Source organism: Zonotrichia albicollis, chromosome 33, assembly GCF_047830755.1.
Source record: "Zonotrichia albicollis isolate bZonAlb1 chromosome 33, bZonAlb1.hap1, whole genome shotgun sequence".
NCBI classification, from domain to species: domain Eukaryota; kingdom Metazoa; phylum Chordata; class Aves; order Passeriformes; family Passerellidae; genus Zonotrichia; species Zonotrichia albicollis.
In genome coordinates this window covers 1244325-1263969 of record NC_133851.1, presented here as the reverse complement: position 1 = coordinate 1263969, position 19645 = coordinate 1244325, and the positions used below count along the sequence as shown (strand labels likewise).

At 55.5% G+C, this 19645-nt stretch overlaps 1 protein-coding gene across 1 annotated transcript; it reads left to right on the top strand.

Moving 5' to 3' along the window:
- FIGNL2 (fidgetin like 2) lies at positions 1-15949 on the top strand. Its single transcript, XM_074530707.1, has 3 exons — positions 1-361; positions 11798-15034; positions 15097-15949. The coding sequence occupies exon 2, from the start codon at positions 11809-11811 to the stop codon at positions 13993-13995; it is 2187 nt and encodes a 728-aa protein (XP_074386808.1). The 5' UTR covers positions 1-361; positions 11798-11808; the 3' UTR covers positions 13996-15034; positions 15097-15949.
- Positions 15950-19645: the final 3696 nt, after the last annotated feature.

The following is a 19645-nucleotide window of genomic DNA, read 5'->3' as shown; positions in this document are numbered from 1 at the left end:
GGTTGCTCTGGGATGCTCGGGTCAGATCCGAGGTGCTCAGAGCCGCCCGGATCTCTGCCGGCCGCTGCCCCTCGGGCCGGAGCGCAGCGCGCCCCTCGCCATCCCCGCTCCGCCCCGCCGCGCCTCGGGGGCGGGCTGTGGGCTGTGGGCGGTGGGCGGCGGGAGGCGGGGGGCAGCCCCAGCCCAGGCCCTGGCCGCGGCCCCGGCCCCGGCCCCGGCCCCAGCCCCAGCCCCAGCCCGGCCCCAGCCCCCGCCGCCCGCCCGGGGCCGCCGCGCCGCCCCGCATTGTCCGGGCGGCAGCGCAGGATGCGGCGCCCTCACGGCCTCCCGGGCTGCGCTAAGGGCCCGCCGGCATGAGGAGGTGAGTGGGGATCCTGGGGGATCCGGAGGGATCCGGGGCGACCCCGCCGAGCATCCCCGGGGCGCCGATCCCGCTCCGCCGCCGCCTCTTTGGGGGGAAAGCGCGGAGGGGTCGGGGAGGAACCCGAGCGCTGCCGGGGAACGGGGCAGCCCCCGCTGCCTCGGCCTTGGGCCGTTCCCTCCATGCCGGCTTCCCCAGAAAGGTGCGGGAGCTGCGGGGGTGACATGCGGGGAGCGGGAGGTGTCGGCTGCGAGGGGAGCCGGGGCACGGGGGCTGAGCTGATGCTGAGCCTGACCCTAAATGAAGCCCAGAGGGTGCGCAGGGTGCTGTGGATTATCCATCCGTCCGTCCGTCCATCCATCCATCCATCCATCCATCCATCCATCCATCCATCCATCATCCATCATCCATCCATCCCTCCTCCCTCCCTCGCCCCTGGAACAATGCCGGCTCCCGCACGTCAAGCGCACGCCGGAGCGCTCGCCTTCAAAACACTCGCGGCATTGAGGAGCTGAAGGCGATTTTGAAATGGAAGCTTTGCCTGAAATCCCCTAAAATCCCTAAATCCCCTATCTCTTTTTTTTTTTTTTTTTTTTTTTGGAAGTTGGAGTTTTTTCACTCAGGGAAAAAACCATCAGGAAGGGTTTAAAATCACTTCACGCTGTGTATTCCAGTTTAAATTCTGGGTTTGGAGGCGCCATGTGCTGCTTCACATCACTCCTAGTTTTACTCCGGGATCCCAAAAATCCCATTACCATTGAACGCATCCTGGTTTTGTGACAGATTTCGTGTATCGAGCAGAATTTTGGGCAGAATTGGGTGTTTGATGAGGATTCGGCTCTGGGGGAGGGTGCGGGGCGCTCTGATGGCTCAGGATGAATTTCCTGATGGGAATTGATGAGGTTCCTCCCCATGTGGGTGCTCCGGCGCCTGTTTGCTCTCGAGGTGCTTCTGAATTAAACATTTCGCTGGGGGCCGAGGCCTGGCAGTTGTTTATGCCATTAAACATTTGTTTTAGCTCTCTCCAGCAGAAGTGTGTTGACATTTTCTCTTGGGGGACTGCCGGGATAATGAATGGCACGTACTGTATTGTGCTCCCTGGAAAGCCTCGGGATCCTGGAATAACATAAACACCCCGGGCTGGATTCATCCCCCATCCCAGGGGAACGGGCTCCGTGTTTGCGTCCACGCAGCTCTCATTCCCATTGTGAAAATATTAATTACTTATCATTGTTATAAACACGGATATGTTTATTTTATTGCTGACAGCTGCGGTTTGACTCCCTGCTCTGTGTTTTGGCAGTTTTGGGGAGGGGAAGGAGAGAACCGGGTGGGTCCCCACAATTCCTGGAGTGGGGAATTGGGGAGCAGCCACAGCTCTGTCCCCTCATTCCTCTGGAGCAGGGAAGGGGAAACAGCCTCTGGCTGTCCCTGCTTGGAATTCCTGGAGCAGGGAAGGGTTTCAGCTCCCATTTGGGAATTCCTGGAGCAGGGAAGGGATTTGTGTTCAGCAGCTCAGAATTCCTGGAGCAGGGAAGGGTTTCAGCTCTGAATTTGGGAATTCCTGGATCAGGAAAAGATGGAATTCCTGGAGCAGGGAAAGGTTTCAGCTCCCATTTGGGAATTCCTGGAGCAGGGAAAGGTTTCAGCTCTCCCATTTGGGAATTCCTGGAGCAGGGAAAGGTTTCAGCTCTTCCATTTGGGAATTCCTGGATCAGGGAAAGGTTTCAGCTCTTCCATTTGGGAATTCCTGGTGCAGGGAAAGATTGGAATTCCTGGAGCAGGGAAAGGTTTCAGCTCTTCCATTTGGGAATTCCTGGTGCAGGGAAAGATTGGAATTCCTGGAGCAGGGAAAGGTTTCATCTCTGCATTTGGGAATTCCTGGAGCAGGAAAAGATTGGAATTCCTGGAGCAGGGAAAGGTTTCAGCTCTCCCATTTGGGATTCCTGGAGCAGGGAAAGGTTTCAGCTCTTCCATTTGGGATTCCTGGAGCAGGGAAAGGTTTCAGCTCCCATTTGGGAATTCCTGGAGCAGGGAAAGATTGGAATTCGTGGAGCAGGGAAAGGTTTCAGCTCCTCTATTTGGGAATTTCTGGAGCAGGGAAAGGTTTCAGCTCTTCCATTTGGAAATTCCTGGAGCAGGAAAAGATTGGAATTCCTGGAGCAGGGAAAGGTTTCAGCTCTGCATTTGGGAATTCCTGAAGCAGGGAAAGGTTTCAGCTCCCATTTGGGAATTCCTGGAGCAGGGAAGGGTTTCAGCTCCTCTATTTGGGAATTCCTGGAGCAGGGAAAGGTTTCTGCTCTGCATTTGGGAATTTGTGGAGCAGGGAAAGGTTTCAGCTACCATTTGGAAATTCCTGGAGTAGGGAAGGGTTTCAGCTCTCCCATTTGGGAATTCCTGGATCAGGGAAAGGTTTCAGCTCCCATTTGGGAATTCCTGGAGCAGGGAAGGGTTGGAATTCCTGGAGCAGGGAAGGGTTTCAGCTCTTCCATTTGGGAATTCGTGGATCAGGGAAAGGTTTCAGCTCTCCCATTTGGGATTCCTGGATCAGGATAAGATTGGAATTCCTGGAGCAGGGAAGGGTTTCAGCTCTTCCATTTGGGAATTCCTGGAACAGGGAAAGGTTTCAGTTCTTCCATTTGGGAATTCCTGGAGTAGGGAAAGGTTTCAGCTCTGCATTTGGGAATTCCTGGAGCAGGAAAAGATTGGAATTCCTGGAGCAGGGAAAGGTTTCAGCTCCTCTATTTGGGAATTTCTGGAGCAGGGAAAGATTGGAATTCCTGGAGCAGGGAAAGGTTTCAGCTCCTCTATTTGGGAATTTCTGGAGCAGGGAAAGATTGGAATTCCTGGAGCAGGGAAAGGTTTCAGCTCTCCTATTTGGGAATTCCTGGAGCAGGGAAAGGTTTCAGCTCTGCATTTGGGAATTCCTGGAGTAGGGAAAGGTTTCAGCTCTGCATTTGGGAATTCCTGGAGCAGGAAAAGATTGGAATTCCTGGAGCAGGGAAAGGTTTCAGCTCCCATTTGGGAATTCCTGGAGCAGGGAAAGGTTTCAGCTCTCCCATTTGGGATTCCTGGAGCAGGAAAAGGTTTCAGCTCCTCTATTTGGGAATTCCTGGAGCAGGGAAAGGTTTCTGCTCTGCATTTGGAAATTCCTGGTATAGGGAAAGGTTTCATCTCTGCATTTGGGATTCCTGGAGCAGGGAAAGGTTTCAGCTCCCATTTGGGAATTCGTGGAGCAGGGAAAGGTTCTGTGCTCTCCTTTGTTCTCCCGCCGGCCCCGCTGCATTCTTCCCTTTTGCCATTATCATTTGGGTTAAACAGAGCGTTGTGTACCATATGGATCATGTTAACAATTGCTTATCTGGAGCCGGTGTTTTCTCCTCCCTCCTTCCCTTTCCCAGCCCTTTTTCCCCTCCTGGGGCTTTGGCAGCGTCTTGGCTTTGGTTGTGCTGTCAAAGTTCCTTAATTTCCAGGGAAAACGTGGAATGAACGCTGAGGAATCTCCCAGTGTTGTCCCTGGGTGCTGTGGGATGTGGGATTCGGTTGGGGATGAGCTCCCACCTGCTGCAGCTCCCTCTCTGTTCTCTGTTTGATAGCCGGGCTCTGGCTGAGGGTGCTTTGCCTTTCTCATGGCCTGACCCAGGCAGGGGCTGTGCTTTTACCAAACCTCGGCTCCCAGAGCACCTGCAAAACCTGCATAAGGTTCTGAGCCCTCTCCCCACATCCAACCTCCACTCCCAGCAGCCACAGGAGGAGAAAATCCTAAAGAGTTTGGGGTTTTTGGGGTGAAAACAGAGAGGCCATGGTGTCACTCCATCGTCCTCAGGAAAGTTCCCATTCTGGATCAGGGAATAAAGCTCTCCCTATTCCTATATAAACCAGTTTATCCCCAATGTGAGTTGGTTGCCACAACTCCTGGAATGTTGGTTTTTCCCTTTGGAATTGGCTTGGTCGTGTCATGGGGGATTCTCTCCTTTCTTCAGAGTCCTGAGTGGGATCCTGGATCTTTCCCTGCCCCAGAAATGCCGTCCTTGATGTGCACAGGGTGCTGGGGCTGCAGGAGCTGGAGGTGCTGTGAGTCTGTGGAGCTCAGCTCTCACAGCAAAGTTTGTTTATATTTATATTTATATTTATATTTATATTTATATTTATATTTATATTTATATTTCTATTTCTATTTATATTTATATTTATATTTATATTTATATTTATATTTATATTTATATTTATATTTATATTTATATTTATATTTATATTTATATTTATATTTATATTTATATTTATTTTACAGCTGAGGGTGCTGTAAAACCTCCCCTGGCCTCGTGTCCCAGCTGGAGTTGAGGTCACTTCACTTGTCCCCATGGCCCAGGGCCTGCCTGGGTCTCTTATCAGCAGCCCCAGATCTTTATGGTGGCCCTGATAAAGGCCCTGAGAGAGAGCTGGAGGATGCCAAGGAAGGTTTTTCCTCCTTGAGGAGGGCAAAGCAGAAATGTTTGGTTGATTCTGGTGGTGCCAGCGTGCTGGTGGTGATGCCCTGGGGCTGGGGGGTGACCCTGGGGCAGCATTTTGGGGTGTCCTGTGCAGGTGGAATGTCCGAGTGTGCTCTGTGGGCAGGATGCCAACCCTTCGTCCCCAGGGTGGGCGCTGGGGTGTCCTGCCTGGGTCCAGATGGGGAGGTTCCCACCCTGGATCCAGATGTTGGGCTGTCCTGCCTGGATCCAGATGTGGAGGTTCCTTCCCTGGTCAGGATGCTGAGATTTCCACCCTGGATCCAAATGTGGAGGTTTCCTCCCTGGTCAGGGTGTTTGGGTCTCCTCCCTGGTCAGGATGCTGAGATTTCCACCTGGTTCCAGATGTTGGGCTGTCCTCCTTGGATCCAGATGTGGAGGTTCCTTCCCTGGTCAGGATGCTGAGATTTGCACCCTGGATCCAGATGTGGAGGTTTCCTCCCTGGTCAGGATGTTAGGGTTTCTGCTCTGGATCCAGATGTTGGGCTGTCCTGCCTGGATCCAGATGTGGAGGTTCCTTCCCTGGTCAGGATGCTGAGATTTCCACCCTGGTTCCAGATGTTGGGTTGACCTCCCTGGATCCAGATGTGGAGGTTTCCTCCCTGGTCAGGATGCTGGGGTTTCTGCTCTGGATCCAGATGTTGGGCTGTCCTCTTTGGTTCCAGATGTTGGGCTGTCCTCCCTGGATCCAGATGTGGAAGTTTTCTCCCTGGTCAGGACGTTGAGATTTCCTCCCTGGGTTGAGATCCTGGGATCTCCTCCCAGGCTGGGATGACAAAACCAGTTTGGGGGTGCCCTCTCCAGTTTGGGGATGCCCTCCCCAGTTTGGGGATGCCCCCTCCAGTTTGGGGGTGCCCTGTCCAGTTTGGGGGTGCCCTGTCCAGTTTGGGGGTGCCCCTTCCAGTTTGGGGGTGCCCTCTCCAGTTTGGGGTGCCCTCCCCAGTCTGGGGTGCCCTGTCCAGTTTGGGGTGCCCTGTCCAGTCTGGGGTGCCCTGTCCAGTTTGGGGATGCCCTCTCTGGGTTGGGGTGCCCTCCCCAGTTTGGGGGTGCCCTCCCCAGGTTTATTTATATTTATTGAAGGGATTTCAGGTAGATTTTGGGCGGACAAAACCCCAAAAAATTGACAACGCGTCATGGGTTTTCACATTTTTGTAAGTTTGAGCCATTTGGATATTGGGGGTTAATATTCCAATTACAGCCTCAGGTAATGAAGGAATTTACCCCAAGTTTTCTGCCTCCAAATTACTTTTGTTCACATTTTTTCGAGGCACTGAGGTGTCCTTGATCCCCAGCCTGGACAGGAATTGTTGTGTCTGCCCAAAACGTGACGGCAGCAGCTCACACTGCACATGGAGGTTCAGAGTTCTGCCCTAAAGAGCTGCAGGATCCCAAATATATTAAAAATATTAAAAATATAAAATCTGGATTCCCAAGGCACCAAATCTCCCCATTTCCCAGGGACCTTTTTGGACACTTTTTGTGCATCCCTCGCACCAAAACATCCTTTTCCTCCTTTTGCAGAGAATCTGCAGAGCATTTTATTGATACAGCAAACCCCTGGCCAGGTAATAATTAGCATAGATTCCATGATTCACTGAATAATTAAGACTAATTAGCGTAATTAGAATAATTAGCAGACTTCTGATCCACAGAAGGCTGATCAATAATAATCTTTATCTTAATCTTTATCTTTATCTTTACAATATATTATAGTATGTATTATATATATACTATATTATATCAATATATCAAAATATAATATTTTATTAACCCATTGCTTTTTAATATCTTAGTCCCCTACAGATTAAACTGCTTGCTCCTTTAATTAAAACACCATCATTGGTTAATTAAGAAGCCACCCTTTGGTAAACAAACCTCCATAACACATTCTACATGTTCACAACAAAGGGTGCAGCAAGACAAGAATTATTTAATAATAATAATAGCATAGGTAATAATGGCCGGGTAATAATTAGCACAGACTCCACGATTCACAGAATAATTAAGAATAATTAGCGTAATTAGAATAATTAGCAGAGTTCTGATCCACAGAAGGCTGATCAATAATAATCTTTATCTTTACAATGTATATATAATGTACTATAATGTATATTATATTTACACTCATAAATAGTGTAAATATATTTATACTAATATACTATTTATATATATTTACGCTATATATATACTATTTATACTAATATATACAGTATATATATTTTTATATAAAAATAGTTTATATAAAAATATATATAAGCTATATATATTTATATATACTATATATAAATATATAAAAATAGTTTATGTATGTTTTTATATAAACTATCTCTATATATTTATATATAGAAATAGTATTTATACTCATAATAGTATATATATTATATATACTGTATTATATCAATATAAAAATATTTTATTTTATATTATATTTTATTTTATATTTTATTTTATTCCATTTTATTTTTCTCCCACCTTCCTTCTGTTGAACTCTAGACCAAAACTCCTCCAATGCATTTCTTGCCCCCCCTCCTCGTTACCAGCCCCCGGATTTTTCCCCATTCCCAGGCCGTGGATCCTTTCCCAGCCTGTGGGGGTCTGTCCAGCAGTGACAGATGGGCCGGGCCCAGCTGCTGCAGGAAGGACAGATGGACAGCGGCCCCGCGGTCACTCGCTGCCGTCCAGCTGCTCTGCCCATGATCTCCGAGTGACCATGGAGCCCGGCATGGGCACAGCAGAGCCCTGTGCCACGGGTGCCCTGCTGGCAGTGCCACCCCGGGGTGTCACCGCGGCTCCAAACACAGAAATCCGGGGAAAATTCCGTGATTGCCAAAGAACCCTGCCCAGATGGGCTGGGGTGGAACCTCACAGCCCTGGCTGGGGCTGTGGTGACACCGGTGGGGTGTGACATCCTTGGTGTCATGGGTGGGCTGTGACATCCTCAGTGTCACAGGTGGGTTGTGACATCCCTGGTGTCACAGTCAGGTGTGACATCCCTGGTGTCATGGTCAGGTGTGACATCCCTGGTGTCACAGTCAGGTGTGACATCCCTGGTGTCATGGTCAGGTGGGACATCCTTGGTGTCACAGGTGGGCTGTGATATCCCTGGTGTCATGGGTGGGTTGTGACATCCTTGGTGTCATGGTCAGGTGTGACATCCCTGGTGTCAGTCCGGTTGTTACAGTCCTGGTGTCATGGTCAGGTGTGACATCCTGAGTGTCACAGGTGGGTTGTGATATCCCTGGTGTCATGATCAGGTTGTGATATCTCAGATGTCATGGTGAGGTTGTGACACCCCCAGTGTCAGGTTGTGACATCCCTGGTGTCAGTCAGGTTGTGACATCCTGGTGTCATGGGTGGGTTGTGATATCTCTGGTGTCATGGTCAGGTGTGACATCCCCAGTGTCACAGGTGGGTTGTGATATCTCAGGTGTCTTGGTCAGGTGTGACATCCCTGGTGTCAGATTGTGACATCCCTGGTGTCATGGGTGGGTTGTGACATCCCTGGTGTCACAGTCAGGTGTGACATCCCTGGTGTCACGGGTGGGTTGTGATATCCCTGGTGTCATGATCAGGTTGTGACATCCCTGGTGTCATGGTGAGGTTGTGACATCTTTGGTGTCATGCTCAGGTGTGACATCCCTGGTGTCACAGGTGGGCTGTGATATCTCAGGTGTCATGGTGAGGTTGTGACACCCCCAGTGTCAGGTTGTGACATACCTGGTGTCAGTCAGGTGAGACATCCTGGTGTCATGGGTGGGTTGTGATATCTCTGGTGTCATGGTCAGGTGTGACATCCTCAGTGTCACAGGTGGGTTGTGACAGTCCTGGTGTCACAGTCAGGTTGTGACATCTTTGGTGTCATGGTCAGGTGTGACATCCTCAGTGTCACAGGTGGGTTGTGACATCCCTGGTGTCATGCTCAGGTTGTGATAGCCCTGGTGTCATGGTCAGGTGTGACACCCCCAGTGTCACAGGTGGGGTGTGACATCCCTGGTGTCATGGTCAGGTTGTGATATCTCAGGTGTCATGGTCAGGTTGTGACACCCCCAGTGTCAGGTTGTGACATCCCTGGTGTCAGTCAGGTTGTGATATCTCAGGTGTCATGGTCAGGTGTGACACCCCCAGTGTCACAGGTGGGGTGTGACATCCCTGGTGTCAGTCAGGTGTGACATCCCTGGTGTCACAGTCAGGTTGTGCCATCCCCGGTGTCACAGTCAGGTGTGCCATCCCCGGTGTCACAGGTGAATTGTGACCCCTCTGGGGTTTCATTTAACAGAACAACAGGACACAGCCTTAAGCTGCACCACGGGAAGCTTCAGTTGGATATTGAGAGGAAGATTTCGCTGAAAAAGTGATGAAGTTCTGGAAGGGCTGCCCAGTCCCCATCCCTGGGTGTGTTTAACAAAGCCTGGATGTGGCACTGGGGGCCGGGGTTCAGCTGGGCTGTTGGGGCTGGGTTGGACTCGATGGTCCTGAAGGTCTCTTCCAACCTGGTCATTCTGGGATTGTGCCATTCAGTGATTCTGGGATTTGGTGATTCGGTGATTCTGTGCTCAGTGGGTTTTGGGAAAATCCTGAATCCTCCAAACTGGCAGCTCAGCAGAGGAGGAGCCAGCAGAGGCCAAACTGATGACCACAGAGCCTGGATGACCACAGAGCGGCAGATGACCAGAGCCATGGATGACCATGGACCCTGGACCCTTGGACCAAGGCTGAGGGCAGCTGTGGATGCCCATGAAGCTGTGGATGACCATGGACCCTGGATCACCATGAAGCTGTGGATGATCACAGAGCTGTGGATGACCATGAAGCTGTGGATGACCATGCACCCTGGATGACCCCAGAGCTCTGGCTTGGCAGCTCAGCCTGGCACCCAAGGGTTGAGATGCTCCTCGGGAATGCTCCAGAGATGCTCCTTGGACATGGACAGCCCAAAGGGATGAGACCCATCTGGATCGCTCCCTGCATGAGCCAGCCCCTCTTCCTGGGGCTCAGGGGAATTTGTCTGAATGTAAACCCCACCTTCAGTGCATCCTCAGCCTGGATGTGAATTTGAATGTAAACCCCAGCTTTAGTTCATCCTCAGCCTGGATGTGAATTCGACTGCGTTTAAACCCCAGCTTTAGTTTATCCTCAGCCTGGATGTGTTTGCTCTTCTCTGCTTTTTTACCCTCCAAACCCATTGGAGTCTCCTCTTGATCCCCCCAGGGGTGTGGGGTCATCACAGCCATCTGCATCCCATCCCCATCCCCATCCCATCCCATCCCATCCCATCCCATCCCATCCCATCCCATCCCATCCCCATCCCCATCCCATCCCATCCCATCCCATCCCATCCCATCCCATCCCATCCCATCCCATCCCATCCCATCCCCATCCCCATCCCCATCCCATCCCATCCCATCCCCATCCCATCCCATCCCATCCCATCCCCATCCCCATCCCCATCCCCATCCCATCCCATCCCATCCCATCCCATCCCATCCCATCCCATCCCATCCCATCCCATCCCCATCCCCATCCCAATCCCATCCCCATCCCATCCCATCCCATCCCATCCCATCCCATCCCATCCCCATCCCCATCCCCATCCCATCCCATCCCCATCCCCATCCCATCCCCATCCCATCCCCATCCCATCCCCATCCCATCCCCATCCCATCCCATCCCATCCCCATCCCATCCCATCCCCATCCCATCCCATCCCCACGCTGAGCCGTTGGACACCCTCAGCGGTGCGCCCGCTCCAAACCCCCGAACAAAAGCCCAGTTCAGACTCGCTGCTGAATAGATTAACAAGATTTCCATAATTAGGGCGGGCGGGAACAATGGGATTCTCCCTGCCCAGCCCCCCTGGCCGCCTTTGTCTTGTGCTGGGGATAATGGGCAGCAGCGAGGGTGGGAACCGGCCCGGCCATTTGGTCACTGGACAGTAATTTTCTCACACTGCCAAGGGGAGCATTGAAACATCTGTCCCGCTCCGCCGCTCATTCACGTCCCATTTCAGCCCTGACAACTCCTCCCTGCCCGCCGCCCTCCCCCTCGCTGCGTTTTCCAGCTTTTTTCATGGATTTGGGGTTTTTTTTTCTTCTCAGTCTTTCAAGGGGGTTGTTGGCGCCTTGTGCCTGTGCATTCCTCCGAGTGATCCAGGACTGGGAATGGGGCTGGAGGAGCTGTGCCCTTGTGGTGGGCTTCCAACCACAGCCTCCTCCAGCTTTTGGAGAAGCAATTCCATCCCTGGGCCCACCTCTGGATGATGTTTTAGCAGTGGGGTTCATCACTGTCCCTGTCCCAAAAGCCTGGGAATGCCCCTGGGATTTGCTGGCCAGGAGTGGTCACACAGCTCTCCTGGTGTCCCCAAATCCCTGAGCACTTGCAGCCTGACATTTCTGGGGGACAGAGGCAGCAGCAGCACTCTGCACCCGCTGAGCGAGGATGGAAACTCCCAGTGTTTAAATTCCTTTAAAAAATTAAAATATTAAGGAAAATGCCTTATTCATCGCGTGAATCATCATTCTTATTCATCACAGAACCAGCCAAATGCTCATTTTTCCCTTTAGAGCTCCTGGGCAACTCCAGGAGGATCCTCTGTGCCTTTATCCATCAGGAGCACTTTGACAAATCCTTCTTAGCCTGACGATGGTTTCATCCCTTCATTATTGGTGACAACAATAATTTGGGGGGTACTGGGGGGTCTTTGTGTCCCACTCCCTCCCTGCCCGCAGCCCTCAGGCCACTCTGCACAATGAGATTATTTATTGGACTGTGATCTCGAAGGTCCTTGCTGATGATGGTGTGGATATCAGAGTGAGCTGGAGCAGGTGTTCCCAGCCCGGGGGTGTGGTGGGGTGAGGACAGGGGGATTTGGGGCCGCTCCATGCCCAGCTCCCGTTGCCCTGCTCTCACCTGCGCTGTCCCGTGCCCACAGGTCTGTCGAAGATGCACTGGTCACCAGAGCATGCCCAGTCCCTGAACCAGTGGCCGGAGCAGCACCTGGACGTCTCCTCCACGACCTCCTCGCCGGCCCACAAGACCGAGCTGTACCCCAGCGCCCGCCAGCGCTTCAACTACGCCTGGGCCAACGACGACATCTCGGCGCTGACGGCCTCCAACCTGCTCAAGAGGTACGCCGAGAAGTACTCGGGGGTGCTGGACGCGCCCTACGAGCGCCCGGCGCTCGGCGCCTACGGGGATGGCGCCTTCGGGCCCGTTAACGGGCAGAAGGGCGACGGGGAGCCGTGGCCGGGGGCGCACGCCTCGGATGGCACCTACCCGCTGACGCCCATCCACGACGGCCTGGCTGGTGCCAAGGGCGTGGTGCCGCCTGCCGTCCCTGCCGGCAGCGGGGCCATCGGCCTGGGGGGCTCCCCGGTGGTGCCGGCGAACCTCAGCGACCCCGTGTACCCCGGCAACTCCTGCGGGGCGGCTGCCGCGGGCTCCGGGGCGCTCGGGGCGTCCCAGGAGTACCCCTCGGGCTATGGGGGCACCTACCTGCCCTCCGGCTACTGCGCCCAGCCAGCGGCAGCGCTGCCCCCGCCGCACCCTCCCGGCCTCCACAGCTCAGGGCTCCTGCAGCCTCCGCACCCCTCGCCCGCCCTGGTGCCAGGCTACGGCTCCTCGGGCCCCATGTACAACTATGCCAGCAGCAGCTACCCGCCCCAGCCGGCCTACGGGGGCATCCACCCGCCCCACCCCTCCGCCTCCTACCTGCCCTCGGGCATCGCCGCGCCCACGCCCATCCCGGCCCCGCCGCCCTCCGCCCGCCCGCCGGGGGTCCCTGCCTACGGCTACCAGGGCGCTGGGCTGGGCGCCCTGGCCGTGCCGCCCCTGGGCACCGAGGCGGCGGGCACGCTGAAGAGGAAGGCGTTCGACATCGGCGGGGAGGACGACGGCGAGGGCAGGTACAGGAAATACAGCTACGAGCAGCCAAAGTCCCCCTACCCCCTGTCGGACAACGGCGAGTGCCGGGGCAACGGCTTCAGCAGCAGCGGCGAGTCCCCACAGGTGCCCTTCAAGCCCGGGAAGCGGCCGGCGGGAGCCGGGAGCGCCGAAGAGCACAAGTACGGCGGGCAGCAGATGAAGGGGATGGTGTCGCCATCCTACGGTGCCAGGGACACCCCCCTGCGGCCGGCAGAGCCCTTCGAGAAGTTCAGCCCCCCCCTCGCCAACGGGGAGCGGGCGGCCGAGCCGGGACCGCCCTTCCCGCTGCGGCTGCCCCCCAAGGCGCTGGCGTTGGGCGGCTCCGCGCTGGAGGAGCAGCCCAAGAACATCGACCCGCTGCTCCTGGAGCTGGTCAACAGCAAGGTGGTGGAGCGGGGCCCGCCGGTGCAGTGGTCGGACGTTGCCGGGCAGGTGTCGGTGAAGGCGGCCATCGAGGAGGAGCTGCTGTGGCCCATCCTGCGGCCCGGCTCCTGCGGCGGCGCCAGCCACCCGCTGCGGACCCTGCTGCTCTTCGGGCCCCGCGGCACCGGCAAGGCGCTGCTGAGCCGCTGCATCTCCACGCAGCTGGGCTCCACGCTGCTGCGGCTCAGCGGCACCGCGCTGCTGTCCACCTGGAAGGCCGAGGCCGACAAGATCCTCCAGACCGTGTTCTTCGTGGCCAGCTGCCGGCAGCCCTCCGTGGTGCTCATCACCGAGGCCGAGTCCCTGCTGGCGGCGCGGGCGGGCGAGGACGGCGGCCAGGCCGGCAACCTCAAATCGCAGCTGCTCTCCTACCTGGACAACGTGGCTACCTCATCGGAGCACGGCGTGGTGGTCATCGGCACCACGGCGCGGCCCGGCAGCATGGACGAGGCGTCGCACCGGCGCTTCGGCACGCGGCTCTACGTGGCGCCGCCGGACGGCGAGGCGCGGCGCCACATCCTGCGCCAGGCCCTGGCGCGCCACAGCTGCTGCCTGAGCGAGCGCGAGCTGGCGGCCCTGGCGCAGCGCACCGAGAGCTTCTCGGCGGCCGAGCTGCTGCGGCTGTGCCAGCACGCCGGGGCCGCCGCGCGCCGCGCCCTGCCCGGGCCCACGGCCTCCTACCAGGAGCTGGAGAAGGCCCTGTGCAAGGTGCGGCCTGCCCTGACCCAGAAGGAGCTGGACTTGTTCCTCGAGTGGGATAAGATGTACGGCACCAGGCACTGATGGGGTCGGACCCTGGGGCTGTGGGGGTGGAGCCCGGAGTTGCAGGGATGGACCCCAAGGCTGCAGGGATGGACCCCAAAGCTGCAGGGATGGACCCCAAAGCTGCAGGGATGGACCCCAAGGCTGCAGGGATGGACCCCAGATCTGCAGGGATGGACCCTGGGGCTGTGGAGATGGACCCCCAAGGTCAGAGGGTTGGACCCTGAGGCTGTGGGGGTGGAGCCCAGAGCTGCAGGGACAGACTTCAAGGCCACAGCAATGGACCCCACGGCCACAGGGATGGACCCCAAGGCTTCAAGGGCAGACCCCAAGGCCACAGGGATGGACCCCAAAGCTGCAGGGATGGACCTAAGGCCATGGAGACAGACCCCAAGGCCACAGGGACAGACCCCAAAGGCATGGGATGGACCCCAAGTCTGTGGGACAGACCCCAAGGCCACAGGGACAGACCCCAAGGCTGCAGGGATGGACCCCAGATCTGCAGGGATGGACCCTGGGGCTGTGGGGATGGACCCCAAGGCCACAGGGACAGACCCCAAAGCTGCAGGGACAGACTTCAAGGCCACAGCAATGGACCCCAAGGCCACAGGGATGGACCCCAAGGTCAGAGGGTCGGACCCTGAGGCTGTGGGGACAGACCCTGAGGCCACAGGGACAGACCCCAAAGCTGCAGGGATGGACCCTGGGGCTGTGGGGATGGACCCCAAGGCCACGGGGTTGGACCCTAAGGCTGTGGGGACAGACCCCAAAGTCAGGGGGCAGACCCCAAAGCTGCAGGGACAGACCCCAAGACCACAGGGATGGACCCCAAAGCTGCAGGGATGGACCTAAGGCCATGGAGACAGACCCCAAAGCCACAGGGACAGACCCCAAAGCCACAGGGACAGACCCCAAAGCCACAGGGACAGACCCCAAAGGCATGGAATGGACCCCAAGGCTGTGGGACAGACCCCAAGGCCACAGGGATGGACCCCAAAGCCACAAGGACGGACCCCAAAGCCATGGGATGAACCTCAAGGCCATGGGGACAGAGCCCAAGGCCATGGGGACAGATCCCAAGGCCATGGGGACAGACCCCAAAGCCATGGGATGGACCTCAAGGCCATGGGGACAGACCCTATGGCCACAAGGATGAACCCCAAGGTCAGAGGGATGGACCCCCAAGACCACAGGGATGAACCCCAGGGTCAGGGGGACAGACCCCAAAGCCACGGGGACAGATTTGGGGCACGGATTGGGGTCCCTGTGGGCTCTGGCTCTCTCCGTGGGGTTGGACCCCCCCTCTCATCCCCACCCTTCCCCTTTGGGACCCCCAGGATTTCCCCCACAGGGCAGCCTCGCCCCCCACTCAGGATAAGCTATTTATTGTTCTGGATTGTTCTCCCGCCCCTGCAGCGGGGCTGGAGGATCCGGCAGCGCCTTCAGGAGCTCCCCGTCCACCCCAAAAGCTTTATTGCCATTTGTTTTTGTAAATTGATTTTATTATTCCCAACAGAAATACCTCGGGTGTCCTCGGAGCCCCTTCTCACCTTGATCAGGGAAAGGGGGAGCTGGGGAGATGCCCAAAATCCAGGGAATGTCACCCCAAATCCAGGGAATTTCACCCCAAAACCAGGGAATTTCACCCCAAACCAGGGCTTGCACCCCAAACCAATGTGTTACACCCCAAAACCAGGGGGTTACACCCCAAAACCAGGAGGTTTTGGAGTAAAATGCTGTAGAGAGATTGTTGAATATCCTAGACTTGGGTTTTTATTTTTGTAAGGTCTGTAGTGTTTTTGTTTTTGTTTGTTTGTTTTCTTTTTTAACTACTCAGGAAAAGAATTACCTCAGAAAAAAAAAAAACCTAAAGAATGTTTTTTTTAAAAACACTTTTTATCTTCTCAGAAAAGGAAAAAAAAGGAGATTTTTTAAAAGAGTTTTCCCACCTGGGACAAAGCTGCCTCCTGCATTTGCTTCCAAAGGGGGTGAAGAAAGGAAGAAATAAAAGGAGAAATAAACTTGAAGCTGTTACAAAGATGAAATTTGAATGTATTTCAGGTGCTTTCCACATATATTATGCCATAATTTTATTTGAGATTTTTGTTTGACATCGTTTATCGTAGCGTTTGGTGGAGTTTCGTGTCTTCAATGGAAAGTTTAGTGCTGTAGCTTGGGAGCTGTCGCTGGCACCACTTTTTGGAGCAAATTGGGCAAATCCCCCCTTTTTTCCCCCAAAAAAGTGAGTGAGGGGCTTTGCACAGAGCATGAACCCCCAGCCCATCCATGAACCCTTTTTAATGGGGATTTCCCCATTAAAAAAAAAAATATTTTTAATTATTTTTAATGCTCTAAAGGCTCCCCCTTAGAGCGGCCCCCCAAACCTCAGGGTCTGCCAGGTTTCTCCCCAATTTTCCCCAATTTTTCCCAATTTCTTATTGCATCCAGGGCATTACCTTTTGCCTCCCACCTCCAAAAAGTCGTGCTGGATTCCTGAAGACTTATTATTATTATTATTATCCTATTTGTACACTCTCTGTAACCATTTCTACCTCATTTTGCAACATGTTTGTACATGAAAGTATTTAATTCATGTCTTATTGATGTCTGAGACAGACAAGCTCTAGGGCTGGGATGGTCTACCTCAAGAAATGCTGTATTTTAAAATGAAAAAAAAAGGAAAAAAAACAAAAGTATTACACAGTATTAAAGAGATTACCTGAACAATTCCTGTCCGTGGGTGCTGTGGGGGCTCATGGAGGGGGCCCAGCCTGGTTTGGGACCCCAGAAAGGGTTGGGGGTGATGGGGAAGGGTGGGCAGGGGTCCAGGGGGGCAGTTGGGAGTTTTTCATTCGGGAAACCCAGGGAGATCCAAGAAATTCACAGTTTGCCATCAGGGAAATCCAGAGAAATTGCTGTTTTTCTTCAGGGAAATCCAAGGAAATCCAGGGAGATCCGGGAAAATCACAATTTATCATCAGGGAAATCCAGAGGAAATTGCAGTTTTTCTTCAGGGAAATCCAGAGAAATTGCAGTTTTTCTTCAGGGAAATCCAGGGAGACCCAGGAAAATCGCAATTTGTCATCAGGGAAATCAAGAGGAATTGCAGTTTTTTATCAGGGAAATCCAGGGAAGCCCAGTGAAATTCAGGGAAATCCGGGGAGATCCAGGGAAACCCAGGGAAATCGCAGTTTGCCATCAGGGAAATCCAGAGAAATCGCAGTTTTTCTTCAGGGAAACCCAGGGAGATCCAGGGAGACCCAAGGAAATAATGGAAATCCAGGGAAATCTGGAGAAATGCAGGGAGATCCAGGAAAACCCAGGGAGATCCAGGAAAATCGCAGTTTGCCATCAGGGAAATCCAGAGAAATTGCAGGTTTTTATCAGGGATATCCAGAGAAATCGCAGTTTTTCTTCAGGGAAATCCAGGGAAACCCAGGGAGACCCAGGAAAATCGCAGTTTGCCATCAGGGAAATCCAGAGAAATTGCAGTTTTTCTTCAGGGAAATCCAGGGAATCCAGGGAAATCCGTGGAGATCCAGGAATTCCAGGGAAACCCAGGGAGACCCAGGGAAATCGCAGTTTGCCATCAGGGAAATCCAGAGAAATCGCAGTTTTTCATCAGGGAAATCCAGGGAATCCAGGGAAATCCAGGGAAATCCGGGGAGATCGAGGGAAACCCAGGGAAATCGCAGTTTTCCATCAGGGAAATCCAGAGAAATCGCAGTTTTTCATCAGGGAAATCCAGGGAAACCCAGGAAAACCCAGTGAAATTCAGGGAATTGGCGTTTTCCGCCCGCCCCGTCCCCGGGCAGCGCCGCTTCCCCTCGGGGCTGCGCTGCCCCCTCGCGGTTCCTCGCTCCGTTCCTCTCCCCGTTCCTCTCCCCGTTCCCCGCTCCGTTCCCCGCTCCGTTCCCCGCTCCGTTCCTCGCTCCGTTCCCCGCTCCGTTCCTCGCTCCATTCCCCGCTCCGTTCCTCTCCCCGTTCCCCGCTCCGTTCCCCGCTCCGTTCCCCGCTCCGTTCCTCGCTCCGTTCCTCTCCCCGTTCCTCGCTCCGTTCCCCGCTCCGTTCCCCGCTCCGTTCCCCGCTCCGTTCCCCGCTCCGTTCCTCGCTCCGTTCCCCGCTCCGTTCCCCGCTCCGTTCCCCGCTCCGTTCCTCGCTCCGTTCCCCGCTCCGTTCCTCGCTCCGTTCCTCTCCCCGTTCCTCGCTCCGTTCCCCGCTCCGTTCCTCGCTCCGTTCCTCGCTCCGTTCCTCGCTCCGTTCCTCTCCCCGTTCCTCGCTCCGTTCCCCGCTCCGTTCCCCGCTCCGTTCCTCGCTCCGTTCCTCGCTCCGTTCCCCGCTCCGTTCCTCGCTCCGTTCCTCGCTCCGTTCCCCGCTCCGTTCCCCGCTCCGTTCCCCGCTCCGTTCCTCGCTCCGTTCCCCGCTCCGTTCCCCGCTCCGTTCCTCGCTCCGTTTCCCGCTCCGTTCCTCGCTCCGTTTCCCGCTCCGTTCCTCTCTCCGTTCCTCGCTCCGTTCCTCGCTCCGTTCCTCGCTCCGTTCCCCGCTCCGTTCCTCGCTCCGTTCCTCGCTCCGTTCCCGCCTCGGCTCCGCCGCTCCTTTGGGTGGGACCGGCCCAGGAGGGTCCGGGGGGGTTCGGGCGCTGCTTTCCCCTCTCTGGGGGCGCGGAACGGGCGTGGGGTCCCCGAGGTGTCCCCAGGAGCGGAATTGTCCCCATCCCACCGCTCCAGGGCGGCGCCGGGGCTGCTGGGTGGGTTCGGTTCATTTTGGTGATTCCTGGCAGTGACGGGGGGACACCAGAGCCCGAGCCCGGCTCGGTTCGGTGCCGCGGATGAAGGGCAGGGTGCCCCGGGGACAGACGGACAAATGTCACTGCCAGGGGTGACAATGACCCAGAGCTGCTGCAGGACAGCACCGGAGCGCTTTGGTCGCTCCCTGCTGGGGATTGGGGACGCGTTTGGTCTGTCCCCGTGTCCCTGCAGGATCTGTCCCCCTGTCCCTGCACGGTCTGTCCCCGTGTCCCTGCAGGGTCTGTCCCCATGTCCCTGCACGGTCTGTCCCCGTGTCCCTGCGGGGTCTGTCCCCGTGTCCCTGCAGGATCTGTCCCTATGTCCCTGCAGGGTCTGTCCCCGTGTTCCTGCAGGGTCTGTCCCCATGTCCCTGCACGGTCTGTCCCCGTGTGCTGCAGGATCTGTCCCCGTGTCCCTGCAGGATCTGTCCCCGTGTCCCTGCAGGATCTGTCCCCGTGTCCCTGCAGGGTCTGTCCCCGTGTGCTGCAGGATCTGTCCCCGTGTCCCTGCAGGATCTGTCCCCGTGTTCCTGCAGGATCTGTCCCCGTGTTCCTGCACGATCTGTCCCCGTGTCCCTGCACGGTCTGTCCCCATGTCCCTGCACGGTCTGTCCCCGTGTCCCTGCAGGGTCTGTCCCCGTGTCCCTGCACGGTCTGTCCCCGTGTCCCTTAAGGGTCTGTCCCCGTGTTCCTGCAGGCTCTGTCCCCGTGTCCCTTAAGGGTCTGTCCCCGTGTCCCTGCAGCGCCGGATTTGGGAATTTGGGAATGACAGGCACCAAATTTGGGAATGACAGGCACCAAATTTAGGGATTTGGGAATGCCAGGCACCAAATTTGGGGATTTGGGAGTGACAGGCACCAAATTTGGGAATGCCAGGCACCGAAT